This window comes from Terrapene carolina, unplaced genomic scaffold (genome assembly GCF_002925995.2).
Source record: "Terrapene carolina triunguis isolate 2854851 unplaced genomic scaffold, T_m_triunguis-2.0 Scaffold62, whole genome shotgun sequence".
In the NCBI taxonomy this organism is placed as follows: Eukaryota; Metazoa; Chordata; order Testudines; family Emydidae; genus Terrapene; species Terrapene triunguis.
In genome coordinates, this window is record NW_020664413.1 from 15,319,873 (window position 1) to 15,337,282 (window position 17,410).

At 38.9% G+C, this 17,410-nt stretch overlaps 1 protein-coding gene across 1 annotated transcript in view; it reads right to left on the bottom strand.

The window, feature by feature from the left end:
- Nucleotides 1-17,410, bottom strand: part of NCKAP5 (NCK associated protein 5) — a 408,903-nt gene that overhangs the window by 121,069 nt on the left and 270,424 nt on the right. Inside the window, exons 7-8 of the mRNA XM_026647423.1 lie at nucleotides 16,492-16,530; nucleotides 9,733-9,852 (exon numbers count right to left, since the gene is read on the bottom strand). Coding sequence (XP_026503208.1) covers nucleotides 9,733-9,852; nucleotides 16,492-16,530 — 159 coding nt within the window. The remainder of the gene's footprint in view (nucleotides 1-9,732; nucleotides 9,853-16,491; nucleotides 16,531-17,410) is intronic.

The window sequence follows — 17,410 nt, forward strand, 5'->3', positions numbered from 1 at the left end:
AAGTGCTGGCTGTTTCACTTAAAACATTTGTCATGTTCACCAGGATTATATGCTTACTGAACTTTGTTCATTTGGGGGGGGGGGGGGGGGGGGAGGGAGAGATCAGAAAGACTCCAGATGCTGAAATAGGAGAAGCCAGGCATGACAAGAAGGAGATCATAGAAACACATACGTTAGAGATGGAATTGATCTGTTAGGTCAGTTAGTCCATCACACTTCTGATGAAAGATTGTTCACCATTGTACATTTATCAGTACTGTATCTAGTTTAGTTTTCAATGTCCCAAGTGATGAGGCTTCCATGTCTTCCTGGGGGAAACTATTCCACAGTATAACACAACTCATTATCAGGAAGATTTTCCTAATACTGAGAATATGCCTATATCAACATGAATATGACTCTGATCCAGCAAAGCACTTAACCAAGTACTTAATTTTAAGCCCGTGAGCAAGATTCACTGGGTTCAAATTTCCAGGATACCGCCAAAGGAGAAATTGGTCATTGACTCTCTAATCTGTTCCTTTTTATCTGAGTGATCTTTTAGGATTGAATTGGTCAGCTGTTCATCTGATCAGTGGGCTGTACTGCTAAGGAGGTTGAAAGTCTCAAGGCAGGAGACCATCAAGCTGGAGCGGAGGGAAACAATCCTATAGTTGGGACCCACCTTCCAGATGAAGTCATGATATTCTCTTGCTTTGATGTTATTAAAGCACTTTGAGATCCTTGGGTGAAAGGTGTTAACTTTTAGCAGCCTGTTAGGTCAGTTAGTCCATCAGACTGCTTGCACATAAAATAAAAAAGATTACAGAGGATTAGAGATTACGGGGACTGGGGGAAAATTGACAGGTGAGGAGGACCACCTGCTTTGGGCACAGACATCCCTTGGGGATGAATTTATTAAAGGGGGGAACACAATATAGTAGAGAAGATAGGAAATAAGTAGGTAAAGTACAGGTAAGAGCTAACGAGGAACAATCACATGTAGGGTACGTCTACACTTACCGTAGGGTCCGGCGGCAGGCAATCGATGTTCTGGGATCGATTTATCGCATCTGGTTAAAACGCGATAAATCGATCCCGGAAGTGCCCCGGATCGATCCCGGAAGTGCTCGCCGTCGACGCCGGTACTCCAGCTCGGCGAGCGGAGTACGCGGCATCGACGGGGGAGCCTTCCTGCCGCGTCTGGACCCGCGGTAAGTTCGAACTAAGGTACTTCGAATTCAGCTACGTTATTAACGTAGCTGAATTTGCGTACCTTAGTCCGAAGTGGGGGGGTAGTGTAGACCAGGCCGTAAAAGAGTCCCATTTAAACATAACACATGAAAGCAAGCAACTAAATATGGACAAAATGCACAAGTGCTTATATATAAATGCAAGAAATCTAAATACTAAGCGGGTGAACTAGAGAGCTTAGCATTAAATGAGGATTTTGATATAACAGTCATTGCGGAAATAAGGATAATCAATGGGACATGGTAATACTTGGGCACAAAATATATAGGAATGACACAGTAGGTACTGCTGGTGTGGGAGTGATATTATATGTTTTAACAAAGCATAGTCAAATAAGGTGAAAATCTTAAATGAATCAAACTCTATAACAAATCTCTAGGGATAGAAATTCTATGCTTCAATAATAAGAGTACAGCAGCAGAAATATACTACCAACCACCTGCCCAGGATGGTGACGGTGATTGCGAAGTACTAAGGGAGGTGAGAGAGGCTACAGAACCAGAAAACACAACAATAAAGGGTGATTTCAACTATTCTTATATTTACTGGGTAAATGTCATCTAAGGGCATGATGCAGAGATAAAATTTACAGATACCATGAATGATTTATTCTTGGAGAAGCTTGTCCTGGAACCCACAAGAGAAGAGAAATTCTTAATTTAGTCCTAAGTAGAGCACAGGATCTGGTCTAAGAGGTAACTATAGTTGAACCACTTGGTAATAGTGACCATAATGTAATTACATTTAGCATCCTTGTAGAAGGGAAAATACCAGCTAAACCCACCACAGTAACATTGAACTTTAAAAAGGGTAACTGTACAAGAATGAAGATGCTACGTAGACAGAAATTAAAAAGAGCAGTCACAAAGGTAAAATGCTGCAAGCAGCATGGAGAGCACTGAAAAACACCATAATAGGGACTCAGACTAAATGTATAGCCCAAATCAAAAAAGACAGTAGGACTACAAAATGCCACCCTGGTTAAACAGCAAAATAATGGAAGCTGCTAGTGGCAAAAAGGCATCCTTTAAAATTTGCAAGTCAAATCCGAATGAGGAAAATAGGATGGAGCACAAACTCTGGCAAGTAAAATGTAAAAGTACAATAAAGAAAGTCAAAAATGAATTTAAGCAACTTGCCAAAGATGCAAAAGCTAAGAGTGATTCTTGTTAAGTACATCAGAAGCAGGAAGTCTGCCAAACAGGCATTGGGGCCACTAGACTACAAACGTGTTAAAGGTGCACTCAAGAAAGACATGGCCAATACAGAGAAGCTAAATGAATTCTTTGCATCAGTCTTCACTGCAGGTGATGTGGGGGAGATACCAACATCAGAGAGATTCTTTTTGGGTGACAAAGCTGAAGTACTAGCCCAAACTGATGTGTCAATAGAAGAGGTTTTAGGGAAAAAAATAATAAACTAAACCGTAATAAGTCACTAGGACCAGATGATCAAGTTGATAAAGTGTACTTGGATTTTCAGAAAGCCTTAACAAGGTCCCTTGGCAAAGGCTTCCAAGGAAACCAAGTAGCCATGAGAGAAGAGGCCTTACCAATCTATTAGAATTCTTTGAGGAGGTCAACAAACACGTGGACATGGGTGATCCAGTGGACCTAGTGTATTTGGACTTTTAGAAAGCCTTTGACTAAGTCCCACACCAAAGACTCTTAAGCAAAGTAAGCAGTCATGGATAAAAGGGAAGTTCTTCTCATGGATCAGTGAATAGTTGAAAGATAGGAAACAAAGGGAAGGAATAAATAGTTGGTTTTCACAGCAGAGAGAGGTGAACTGCGGGGTTATACTGCAGGAAGTTCAGAGCCTTGAAATGGTTGAAACTTAAAGTTATTGATCTTGTTCCTAAACATGCCTTTAGAGTGCAGATATGCATGAGGTGGGGTCTAGATAGTTGGCATGATATCCAGTCTGAATTATGCAGCTTTCAGCACATATTGGTACAGTTATTTAAATGAATGGTTAACTGTTGACATCCCTTACTAGCAATATAAGATGATCTTTGGGTTTGTTTTCTCCTCCTCAACTGCTTACTTTTAGAAATATCTACAAATTCTGCATATTCAACTGGTAGAAGCCAGCATAACGGCTCTTTTAACCATCTGTATTCAGAACATCATGATATCTCAAGATGTCTGAATGTAAGGTCAGATTCTGGGCCATTCATTTTATACACTTCTGTCAGGTCTTAAACAATTAATTGTCCTATCTTTCTTCACATATATAACAATGTTGTTGGAGCAATTTGCCCCTTTCTGCTAAGTTGATAACTATTTCCATCTAAGTAAGTGTATTTCCCTTCAAATACATATTTTAGAGCACACTCTTTGAATTGTTAAAGAAGTCAATACAAAAATAGTTATTACCTACATTAAGCTGAGAATTTAGCAATCTGGACATAGCAGTATGGACAAATTGTAGGTACACAATTAAGCAATACAGGAGATCCATGGAAAATGAATTATACTAATCCAGACAGATGTACACAAGGCATAAGTGGATGTTTCAAAAGTCTTCCTGCTTTGTTCTATAGTTGCTAAAGTGATATTTGGAGCGAGAGTAATAAAATGACAATGAAAAGAGAGTCTGGGAGCAGAGATGCCCTCGGTCTTATGATTAGTAATATTATTTTATACTTCCCATACTCTATGCAAATATCACTATTTAATGAAATAAATCAAATCAATAAACACGACTACTACCACTTTGCACTTATTTAACGCCTTTCACCCAAGGATCTCAAAGTGCTTTAATAATATCAATGATAGTAACTCTGTTTACGAAGAGATAAAACAACATTCTTGAGAGAATTCAGCTAACAAATTTTTAGATATGCACCTTCTAATGTAAAATTGTTATTTATTTAGGCCTTTACTTGATTTTCATGGTAGTATACAAGCTATTATAGAATGGCTTTGGTATATATGGCAGGCCAAATCCTGCCCTCAGTTACATTTGTGCAATTGTATGAGTGTAACTGAGGGCAGAATTTGGCACTATATCTTCTATAAAGAATTTTTCAATAGACTGGCTTTTTCTCTCATGTACAGTGGGTTAAATCAGGAATAACTCCAATGAAATTAGTGGAGTTACTCTGCGGTAAAAGACGTGTACAACATGAGATCAGAATCAAGCCCAGTGTCTGTAATTCTATTTTCACCTGTAAGGGCGGGGGAGGGCAATGATGGGAAGAGAAAGCACTGAACTTATTTCTCTGTTTCAAGAGAAAAAAATAAACAATCTGAACGGACAAAGTCAAAATTTACTGTTCTGTTTTTCTGCAAAAAAATAATATTTGACACTGATCATCTTTATCAGAAGTCCTTCATTGTCTGAAATACAGTGACACTCTTCCTTTGATTTTTCCCAAGGTCTCAAAATATGTTGATGACCTAGTTCAGTTGCACATCAGCAGTACATTTTGCTGTCAGATCGGAGACATGGAGTTTAGGAATAACAGTGGTACCCCTTCTCACTTGGCCAATAAAGACTAAGCAAGTGTGTGTTGGGGAGCAGCAGCTGAAGGATGGAGAAACAAAGTTCATTTTTAGGCAATTTTAGAAATAAAATGTTTCCTTTCAAAACAGAATGTATACTAATTTAGAAAGACAAATAATGAGGCAGAGAGAAATACTGTAACACCAAGAATTAAAATGTTGTTCCCATATTACAGATATCCTGTGTCATCTTGGGCAATTCAGCAGGCATGGGCTTCCTTCTTGGTCTTCACCCTCTGCACTCTATCTCATACATTCACGTGTCTTCAGCTACCATCTTTATACCAAACACTCACATATCTGCCTCTCACCTCATTTAGTTTCTCTGCACTGGCCTTGTCCTCCTTGATTGCTCCTTTTCATCCAAGCCTGCCTAACATTCCTTCCTGGTGTGTGGCTCACTGACAGTTTATATGTAACATGGCTAGCTAAAACTGAGCTCCTGATCTTTCTTTCTACACACTTCCCAAAGGGGCAGGTACATTATTTCCCCTCAACCACCACCCTCCCGCAGGTAAAGGAGTGGGGGTCAACTGGTCAGGAGCTCCATTAGTGCCACGGATCCTGGCCTTGGCTGTTGCTGCTTTTCCGGTGGCATTGAGGTGAAGGCATCTCTAAAAGGGGAGATCTCTTCCACAAATCTGTCCCAATGGGTCAAGGAGAAGGATGGTTAGATAACAGCAAAAATTACGTGCCCTAGGCACTTGCTTATTTAGCCTACATCTAATGCCAACTATATACATGACTTCCAGCAACAAGAAAGCGTGTCTCCAGAGAGTCTCAAAGCAAACTCACCTCCAACATAAAGAGGTGATGGAGCAGAGACTGAATTACCTCCGGCTCCTGGAAACTCTGGTCTTTTATGTCAGTGTTTGGGTTACTTAATCTTTTCAAGATAGGAATGAGATTTCCCCCGTGTGACATATACTGCCAGCAATGGACGCACCGAAATTTCTAGTGTCAAAGAATTAATGTAGCAATCTGCATAATCAAATCCCCCAGATAAACACAGTAATTTCTTGTTCAGTACTATCAGTCCCTAGGATTTAATGGATACTTATATTTATCCAAAATTCATGAAAATGTAATACTTAATAACTGTTTTACAATGAAGCCTTCTTAAAGTTGTCTTTTAACCTCCCTTGCATGAAATTTACTAAATCTGGAGTAATCAGTTTTTCTTTCTGATCTGCGTATGAAACATGAGGAAAAACAGCACAGTGCATTCGGTATTATATAAGGAACATGTTCTGCACTCAAATTTAAATCACTTGTATCACATCCTTAAATGATCATAGTGAGTTATATTCTCCTCTTGTTTATAAGCAGAAACCAAACAGATTGTGAAGGCTTTGTTTAAAGTCAAATGCACTAAAATAACCTACGATACTGGTGATTCATTATTTTGAAAAGCATTTAAGCTCACTGATGCAAGATTTCAACACCACTGAAATGGAAGAAATCCATACTTTAATTCGAATTTGGTATGCCAAGAAATTCATATATAGTTTTTAAAGTACATTTAAATTTAAGTAAAAGAATTTACTAATGTCTGGTTGCAGAATAATCTGCTGGTAACATGCAATCAAGTCACTGGTGATAATGGTATACATGATAACTACAGAAGAAAACAACTAAGATTAACTCAATTTTGTTCTTCCCCTGCACTCACTTCTTTCAAATTTGTAACTATTTAATTGTACAAATAATTTTAGGATGAGATTTGTATGAAAATAACATTGTACTGCATTGTATAAAGCAACAATAAACAAATGATGATATGTTCACACATGTGTAAGTAAATGAGTAGCACAAGTACAACTGACTTTGAATAGGGCTTGTGAGCCTAGGCTGGGATTTTCAAAACTCTCAGAGTTAGTCTCCTTTGAAAATCCCATCCCTAAGTTATAGGACTCATGTTCCTAAGTCATTTAGATGCTTTTCAGAATGTATAAATGTGTACACAATGTGTAAAGCGAAGACACTTATTGATTATATAATTTCTCTAAACTCAAATATATCTTTAGAGAATAAGAATAATTCAACTGGGGAATAGTGCTTAGTAAATGAAGGTGGATTTGGGACTCCATTCTAAAACACATGGATCACACACCCTGCCTTAGGACAGTGTTTCCCAAAGGGTGGTTCTCGACCTACCAGTGGGTCATGCGAAGGTTCCAAATGGGTCATAGGCAGCAGATCACTCTCCACCATCCCCTACCTATCTCCCCAATGTCTCCCCTCTGCATTGGGCAAGGATTTGGGTTGCGGTATCAGGGTGGAGAATGCATGTACATTATGGTGGGTCACAAAAAAACACAAAATGCAGTTGGGTAGGTCGCCTTAATAAAATGTTTTGGAATGTTGACCAATATATGCCGGCTAGCCTGTACATATATCATATTAGTCATATGTATATTATTCACACCATATATATATATATTACTATGCATTAAGCAGAAATAGCATTAAGCACAAATATTATAGGAGTTATACAGCCTAAACTGGCCTGTATCTTTACTATAATCCTGCCTATTCACTTATGCTGATATCCCATAACATCGTGCATTAGTTGAAGTAAGCTTTGGCTTAAGCAGATAGCAAAGTTGTCAGGATAAGGACATGTGTGTATTTTACCCTAGCAAGAGATACAGTTATTCCCACAGTACTGGAATATCCCAAAGGAAGATGGCCAGTACTGGAATATCCCAAAGGAAGATGACAAGATATGATTGTTCTAACCTGGTACAAACCTAGAAGGTACCTTCAAACACCAGTACCTGGAATGCTAGTATCCAAAACAAAGATAAGGAAAGGAACAGAACAACAAGTTAATGAACTGGGACAAACTGATGGGTTGAATTTTAGTGACATGTAAAGAAATGTGTAACTTGTAAAATCATCCGATAAATACTACCAGCTGAAATGTGTAACTTTGTCCATGTAAGGTGAATGTGACAACGCTGCACAAGACAGCTTTCCAGAGACTGGTATCGTATAAAAACTATTTCCTGTACTATATTATTATTGGCTTATAGCAATACAACTGACTGACATTGGTTATTTGGTCTATTGAGTATATTTCATAATGAACCAAAATGTGGTCAAGGAATTGATTATACAATTTATCAACGGGAACCACTGCCTTAGAACATCCATGTGCAGCTAAATGTGCAGAGATTCCACATGGAAGCTGCAAAGTGTCAACTCCACAGGTTTTGAGAGAGTTGTGGTCTCCTGGTTGCCTGTGTATGTAGAAGGGACCATCAGAACATTTAAGCAACCGCCCTTTCAAATAATGATGGTGTTTGGCTCCAACTCAAGAAAACGTGATTCAGGCATGTATTTAAGTACACACTTGAGTACATTCCTGAATGGGGTAACTTAAGCAAGTACTTAAGAGCTTTTCTGAATCTGGGTTTAAGAGTATAAGCCAAAGTGTCCACTAATGTGGCAACCCCTATGGCAGACATATTATTAGTTGCCTAATCTAACAGAATTCAGTAATATCATTTGGAAATATCTTTTTGAAAATCTTAAAGTCTCAGATGATGAATTAGATTCCATTGGGCAAATTAATTTAGAAGATGAGTTAAATTTTGGTAATTCACAAATTTACTGTTCTGTTTTTCTGCAAAAAAATAGTATTTGACACTGATCATCTTTATCAGAAGTCCTTCATTGTCTGAAATACAGTGACACTCTTCCCTTGATTTTTCCCAAGGTCTCAAAATATGTTGATGACCTAGTTCAGTTGCACATCAGCAGTACATTTTGCTGTCAGATGGGAGACATGGAGTTTAGGAATAACAGTGGTACCCCTTCTCACTTGGCCAATAAAGACTAAGCAAGTGAAGTCAGAAAAATTCTGCAGATATGAAGAGCCTGCCTGCTAAACCATGGAGAGGCAACAATGATAAATGTTACAAATTCATACAAGCTAGAAATAAAAAGACTTACTAGATCATCTACTCCTTCCTGCTACCAAGGCAGGTTCATTCTCTTCAGTATATTCCATAGCACTTGATGCAGTCCAGTTTCAAATAACTTTAGTCATAGGACTGACACCAGTTCCTTTGAGAAGATATATGACATCCTAAGGGCCAAATTTCACCATCATATACATGTGTGGAACACCTGGTGATTTCCATAAGAGTTTCATTCATGCTCTTACATAGGCCAAATTCTGCACTCTCATGTACCTTTCTTTGATCTCAGTGAGAATTGTATACACATAAAGGGCAGAATTTGGATCTTCTTTAAGAAGCTTCTCAATCTCAATTTAAAGTTACCTTCATTTAATTTCAACCCAGCTCATGGTCAGATTTTCTGGCTAACACAGAGGTGCTGCTAGACACTTCTAATGGGAAGGGGAACAAAGAATAATAGGGAAGATAAATGTAATTTCATGTTAAGGGAAATGCCACATCAAAAGAAAATCTGCAGCCTTCCTGATTTTTCCAGGATAACAGGGAAGAGTTGGAGGCAGGTCACTCTACATCTGACTTCTTGACTGTCTTGTCCCAGAAAAGGTAAATAAAATATTGTTCTGGGTCTATGTAATATATTGAATCACTATAACAAACATGGAGAAAGCTAAACAGACTGATTTCTTTCTCATAGAAAATTATGCTTTGTTTACTATCAAATGGAATATTATGGAATTATGTGACCACAATTTTTGCCCCCCAAAAGGAATAATGAACCCATATGTCATCCCATTTATCATCCTGAGGAGGCACCTCAAAAAGTAACTTATTCCTCAGATATACTTCTCTCTCCACATCTGCACATAACGTGCAGCCAAAGTTTGGTGGTGTACACTTTCAATTTCAATGCTATCAGATGATAGATAACCAATTTTCTTCTAATATATTATGTCTATCAGTTGTCACTTCTTGCGTGCTAACATTATCTTAAGAAGATTAATATTATTTAAATGTATCGAATCTAAATTTAGCAGATTCCAGAGGCAAAGGTTTCTTCCTACCTGGAGAAGGAGGTCGGAAGCTGGTTTGACCCTTTGTTGAAAAAGCACACTTAGCATTCGATTCTGTTGTTCCAAATCAAAAACTCTTGTTTTCAGCTTTACACATTCTTCCCTCAGATCCTACAGCACAGGAGAAAATAGGAGGTTTGAGGAAAAATGCAGTGAAACTCTTGAAAATGCTTTATGGAATAGGAGGCTTCAGAAGAGACAAATGAGTAAAATTTTCAAAATAGCACAAATAAATCAGAAAAAAAGATACTACACCATTTCCCTGATTATTTGATCATCAAAAGATAATATTTAAATGCATGAAATCAGACATATTAGTTACAGTACATATACTTTTGGAGTGCAATGTCAGTTAGACCTTAGCAGCAGTGTGTTTTATTGTATTGATATGGTCATAAACTGAATCAGAAAACATTAATTATGTTTTCATAGAACTGGACTGTGTCTTTAAGCAAAGCCCTAATATACCATGGGGTGCTTTGTAAGCTACATCATTATAGGAGTAGACCAAGGAGGCATTATGCCTTGGAGATACTCCTCCAAAATCCACTCCCCTCCCTGCTTCTGTTTGCTCTGGAGTAGTACCAAGAGCAAAGTATACCACTGCCCATGCTGGCTCAGCTGTACTGGCTTTTGCATGGGGAAGTGGGGGGCACCAAGGCTCTTCACTTTCCATTCCTCTTCCTGTCCACCAGCTCTGGACTAGCTACTCTAGAGGTGGTTTGGCCATAGAAAGAGGTTGATGAGCCTGCTACAGCCTTGGCTGGGGAAGCTCATCCCAAGTTTTACAGGTTCACCCAGTTCAATTGCCAATAAAGGCTACCACTTGAAACCTGATGACCCTGGATGGGTTGTCTGCAGCTGAGATTGTACTTGGGATCTCTGGTTCTTAAAGCATGAAGCCCTTGTGCCTGAGCTGAAAGGTCCAGGTCAATTAGCCAAAGGTTGCAGGTTCATCAACCTTTACCTTTCGCCCAGATACCTATAGAAGCGGACAGAGCGCCACTGTAGCCCACCTACACCCACTTCCAAGGGCTTGCACAGGGTTGTAAAAATGATTCTCACTCCCCTTTACTCTAGGGTGACCAGATGAGGGAAAGAAAAAATCGGGACACATGGGGAGGTGGGGGGGGGGGGGAGGAGAGAGGGGAAAAAAAAAAAAGTGGAGTCAGTCCCTGCCGGCGGATATCGGGACAATTTGCATCCTGACCGATCTTAGGACACACCCTGAAATACCCCGAAATATTGGGACATCTGGTCACCCTACTTTACTCCCTTAGGTGGCCACAAAGCCCAAATCACAGTTCAGAACAGAGTGAACAGAGGTCTGATAAACTATGAAACCAAGTATGTGGGTTTTTTATATACCCAGCATGATTCCATACCATACAATATTTCAGCTGTCTAATTTTGATGATGCAGTTTTGTAACTGAAGGGACCTATGATAACTTTTTAAAGAGAAGCTGAGTAATTTAGCCCAATAATTTTATCTACTTTAAAACTGTTATAGTCTAATGGGCATTGTTACACTCTAAGATTTTTAGAATGTCTATCACCTCAGCATCTAAGACGCCAGCAAAGCACTTCAAGCATAGCTTGAAATTAAGCATGTGCTTAAGTGCTTTGCTGGACTCAGGCCTAAGTGCAGATCCTAAAAGTTTGTTCTCTTTGCAGTCCCCATTCTGCTAGCAAAATATTAATCAAAATAAAGCACTTTACTAGACCCACTGTTTATGTAAGAACTGTTTTATGCTCTATTGCTGCAGCAGAGCCTGAAGGATAGCTGAAGGAACATAACCTAATGAATGCTTTATTCTCAGAACTGCAGTGGCATCTTTGATGCTGGTGGTGCACAATACATGAAATAAACATTAGCCATCTTGGTGGATATTCCACCACAATTACAAGGACAGGGAGAATCAATGCTTGCCCAATTAAAAATGAAAAAAGTAATATGCAAATACATTTTAATAACAATTGCAAACAATAGCAAATGAAAAAAAACAAACAAAAGAAATTATATTTTAAGGAATGGCTTTCGTCAGTGTCTGTAACCCTTTCATTGCTCAACTCTTCTACGATTTCTGTGCTGTAGCAGAATGCGGTGACTTTTCTTTACACTGTTGATATTCCAATGGAACTTCGAACCTTAAAGTATTTGGTACATGGAACAAAACTGGCACATATTCTGAACCACATGAGTATACCTAGCAATTGGTACATTTAGCAGCACACAAGTATGCTGAATATAACATATTGAATCCATTTTTTGTACTGATCTCCCTCCAGTAGCAGGACTGAAGTGTTTGTTGATTACATAGTATTTTGGACAAAGCATCTCCCAAACATAAGGCCGTAAACTGGCCTGATGGTACAGATTGGCTGAAAGTATATTTGAATACCAATTTCAGATATTGGCATAGGACTTCCTTTTGTTGGCCATTTAAGGGAACATGGGATTCTGTTACAAAGTGGACTTCAGTAGGGTTCAGGCAGACTTTGACTCAAAATCTCTGCACAAGTTATACAATACAGGTGGCAGTCTTCTTTGAAGGACATGACATCTCTGTGTTATAGTCAATATGAACTTCAAAAATAAGAAAGGATTGCAACTGTAGTGGCACTTGTGTGAACAAATAAACTGCAGCCACATTTATTCTCACAAAAAGTGTAACCACTCTTCTCAGTTTTTTTTTTTAATTTAGAACAGCTGCTACCCACTGGCATTGCCTAACTGCCTTTATTTTTCATCACACGGTGGAGAAACAGGCCTCTTGCTTCCAATATGCTTGCCCGTTAATAGCGTTAACAACGTATTGACCCGCAAAGGTGCATGAACCTGATGAGGTAGCAGCTCAGAGTGGGAAATTCTAGTCAGAAGTAACCAAAGTGCCTGTCTCCAGCAGTGCCAGTTCTTATCTAGAGCGTACTGTAGCCAGCACAGAGAATACAAAAGAGGTCACCACACAATGAGAAAACCTTGCCCTGAGACCATTGGAAACATGCTGAAATATCTTTAGTTACAGAGGTATCACTGGATGAATTATGAAGTTATTTTCCCTGGATACATTACCACGATAGTGCTTATTTTAAGTGGTTCTAAAGCTGTCCAAGTTATATATTTGGTGCCTTCTAAAATGATGAGGCAATGATATCTATTTGAGGTGTAGTGAAATCCTAAAGCTTTAATTCTCTGAGTGAAAACCCCTGCTAAAAACTCTCATCTATTAACTTATATGGGACAGTATTTCTCATCTGGGGAAGCACAAACACCAAAGCCCCTCTTTACATGGCTTTCACAAATAATCAAAGAAATTAAAACTGAGCCCTAGCTGCTATAATGAAGTTTAAATACTGAGTTTACTGAAGAGGAAAAATGCTTCATGGGAACTGACAATTTAAAACAACATTCCAAACATAGCAATGTTGCCTCTCAAACTTTTCCTTTTAAGAGCTAAACCTTGGAAGTTTATATGCCTCTAACTCTGGACTTTTTGCTCAAGAGCAAGAGTAAAATTTTGGCACATTACCAACAAAGATGCAGTAAACTCTTCCAACACTAATGCCATTCACAGAAAGGTGAAAAAAAGTATTAACAGGAAATTAACATAAGAAAATTTATGTAAAGTAGCAATTCCTGGTTATATTAAATCAAAATAGTAAAATGATCAGTAGGCATGTTGTGTCATAATTAACAAAACCTGAAGTATATCATTATGCACATTCCTAATGGTAGAACTAATAGGTATTAAAAAAGTGATACTACAAATATCTATCTCAGTATTGTAGTACTCGAGTGTCTCACAATCTTTAAGGTGTTTATGCTTACAACACCCACTGCATTATTCCTCAATACCAGAACTATTCTTCCCTCAGCTGGGAAATGATGCTTTTCCTTCAAATTCTGGAAACCCACTGCCTTTCCTTTGAATCCATTTCCTCTGTTGTAATGCTCAGTTCCTGTCCACACATGCACCATACACAGCACTGAAGGTCACCTGTAGCACCAGATAACAGGTGGCAAGATTTTAAAGATCAGAAAGGGAAAAATTAAATGATCATGCGGATCCTGGAGCAGAGAATGTGGGTCAGCACTTGCCTGAAAGGACTCAAGTGTAGCAGGGTGACAAGCGAAGGTCAGATCTATGGATCAATCAGCAATTCCATTGTGCACTATAACTCCAATGTCACAATGTTGATCCATATCTTAAGGAAAACTTAGACCCAAGCACCCAGCCGCACTTTTTCAACTGGGCACTAGGGATCTCTGGAGAGGGGATGGAAACCTCACACTGGCTGCAGAGATATTCTATGCAGTTTACTCCAGCCTACTGTCTGGAGCCTGCTTCTAGGGTGTTAGCCCGACCAACGCTCCCTAGCAGCATTTCCCCACTGCCTACCTTTTCCGAGGCCCCTTCCCATGTGTTGCCACATAGGAAACCCCAGCAGAGACAGGTTACAAACTGTGCAGGGGATGTCACCTCCTGTGTGGGGCTTCAAAATACTGCATCCCTCTTTGCCCAGGAGAAATACCCGGGTTTAATTCTGCCACGTAGAGTTAAGCCACCCGTGGGTACATGAAGAATGATTGTTGATGATCTGCACAGAAATCAATGGGGCTGTGCAACCCACCCACTAGCAAACACACAAAAAGTATTTTGTGGGTTTGTCTCAAAATCATTTGCTGATTATCTGACTTCTCAGATTCCCCAGAGGTAAAACCTGCTATTTATAAGTGGGGAGAAAAACGCAAACAAATTTTCTGCATACAAAGGTGAAATTTTGCTCTGGGGCTAATTCCGGAAAATTCCCAATTTCACCCATTTTCTGCATGCGCCTGGTAAAAAGCCAGCCATGTCAGAGGAATTCCATATGTATTATAACAAATGATATACTCCAAAAGTGCACATTTAAGACTGTAATTCCATCTCAAGGTTTCAGTGACATTGATAAATCACTCAAGCTTTGCTCTCTCCGTTTCTCTCATCAGAATCCCTCAGTGGAATCAGTTTTCTCATATACAGCGGGGTGTACAGTACTTTATCCCTTACATTACAGTATGTACTTAATTTAAACAAAAATTAGCCCTTGCGGAGCAATTTCAAATTCACAATAAAACATACCCAATCTATGTTACTGTGCAATATTACTCTTCTTGAATCTTTGAAAGCTCTCAGCTTGTCTTCATGCCTCACTATGCCCCAGAGGTGTGTTATCTCACTGTGGCATGACTTGATGTGTCTTACTGCTTAGCGGCACTATGGTAGATTTATCTGTTTACTAGTTATTACCTGGATTTGTATAGCTACTACCTTTTGTGATTGACCTGAAGAATCCAATTTCTTACACTATTGTTTTCCTCTCCTTTCTTATAAATGATCTTAGTATGAACAGAGGTAGGAGTACTGTAACAGTTAACATTCATTAGCATTTAGAAGAGTACCCTCTCCATTCCATGGACGTTAAATTAGCTGGTATTACTCAGCAGTAGGTAAGCAGCTGTTAAATCCCATCAATACTCAGCAAATTATTTTATTAAATGTATTTAAATCGATTTTTATTATATCTGTACAAACTCCATGGTTCCTACGAGTTTGGGTGGGTCCATTATTGGGAAAGTATATTGTCATAAAAAAATCTGACTCTCAGTGTAAAAGAATTCAGAGAGCTTCTCTCTGCTTTTGGAAAACAATCACAACATTTCCCAAATTACAGACTAAAATATGGAGACTGAAACTCTAGCAAATATGTCACCATTATAAGATGTGATTTTGCTTTATGTAATCAAGGATCAGTCCTCTGATTATATGTAAGAATAGATATAGCAAGAACAGCAAAAGTGCAATCTTCCCCACACTGCCTTGCCTCATATCTGACCTGCGTGGACCACCACTAGGCTTGAGTGTGCAGAATCATTTCCAAACCTATGCAGGGTGGAACTGTGGGTACATAGACAAAGATATTGTTCTGAAGACGTGGAGGTGAGGAATGGAACTGACAGTGGCATCTATGGAGCCATTTTGTAGTCACAATTACTGAGTGTAGGGCTTTAGGAAACATTAATTGCCCCCTCTATATGCTCCCTCCACGGATCATCACAGTTTGTGAACATGGTGGCTACACTCCAGGATATTCCTGCATGGCCTACCTACAAATCCCTCTCTACACAGCTGTCATATGGCAGAGAGCTGCTAAAGAGCACAGTTTCCATAGCATGGGGCTGAAGCATCCCCTGTACATCTTCACTACCCAGCCTTAGAATATCCATTCCACCGCTGTGTATATGGGAGCCTTCCATTGCCACTCAGGGAGGCACAGGATTTCACCTATAATCCTTATATTCTGCTCAGAGCCAACAAGAGTGCCAAGTGTGACTGACTTTTTCTGATGTCCAACAGGAACCGGATTGGGAGATAGAACCAAATCATTTTGTATAGGACACAAAAAAGCCAAGAGATGGGATGGACTGTCAGGCATTATTGACTTTAGCCAGGCCTACCCTATGTATCAAATGGGATGTGAGGCTATATATTCCATTACCAATCCTCCGAGGTGCCCAGTCCCAGAAATTATTATTCATTTTTGTTATTGGTAGAACACTTGTCATATTTTGACATTTTGCGGTTGCGTTACTGAAATGTGTGCACAGCGTTTGAAAAATGTATCCCGCATAAAAACATACATTTTCTAATTCAATGGTTTGCATTTACAGCCTTAAAAACATGCCAAAAATCAGAGAAACAATCTACCTTTTGAGTAAGTAGAGCTTGCACAACCTGGTTGGCTACCTGTAAGAAATAAATAATAAAATAATATAAGTTAGCAGTGTATTATATTGATTTTTTTGGTGGAGGAGACCCTTTTCTGAGGGATCCCACTGTAAGCTATTCCCACCCCCAGAGTAACCTCCTGAACCCACTCCCTAAATCAGATAGTGACATTGAGAGCGTATATAAAATCTAGGTTCCAACTTTTGCCTGGTTCCCCATTTCATACAAAACGTATATACCCTAATAACTTTAGTATGACATTACAAATCTTTATTTTGGTCTTCTAGTCTAATACAGTCAAACAGAATACAATGTAAGGGTCAGGTCTCTCGCTGATGTAAATCACTATAGTTGAACTGACTTCAATACCGCTACACTGATTTGCACCTGCTGAGGACGTGATCCTGAATGTTTTGATGAAGCTTAATTGTTTCTTGATTCAGCATTGGTAAATGGTACATCTATCATGACAGGCAGGCAACAATAAAGTGCCACAGAAAATTAAAATACCTACAGTCATCAAAATATGGTTGGAAGCATTCACACCATAATGTGTAATTACCTTGAATCACATTACACACCATTGATTAGTGGAACTGTATATGCAGGAGGGAATTTTTAAATTTATTTTATACAAGTGTCCTCTCATTATTTACATTTTTGACATGGGGGAAAAATAAGTATTTTCTGCTGGTGATACTTTTGAATGTTTTTGATAAACGTTTCATTAAAAAATGTATAACCATAATCAAATGTCATTTTTGAAACTATACATGAACTGTCACATTTTCAGTGTGTTTGTCCTGATTCCATTCTGTATAAGTAACATAATCTTAAGGCTTAACTCTCTGTGCACAGAGTCTAGTTATGAGTTCTAGTCCATTTTAGCTTTCTAAAA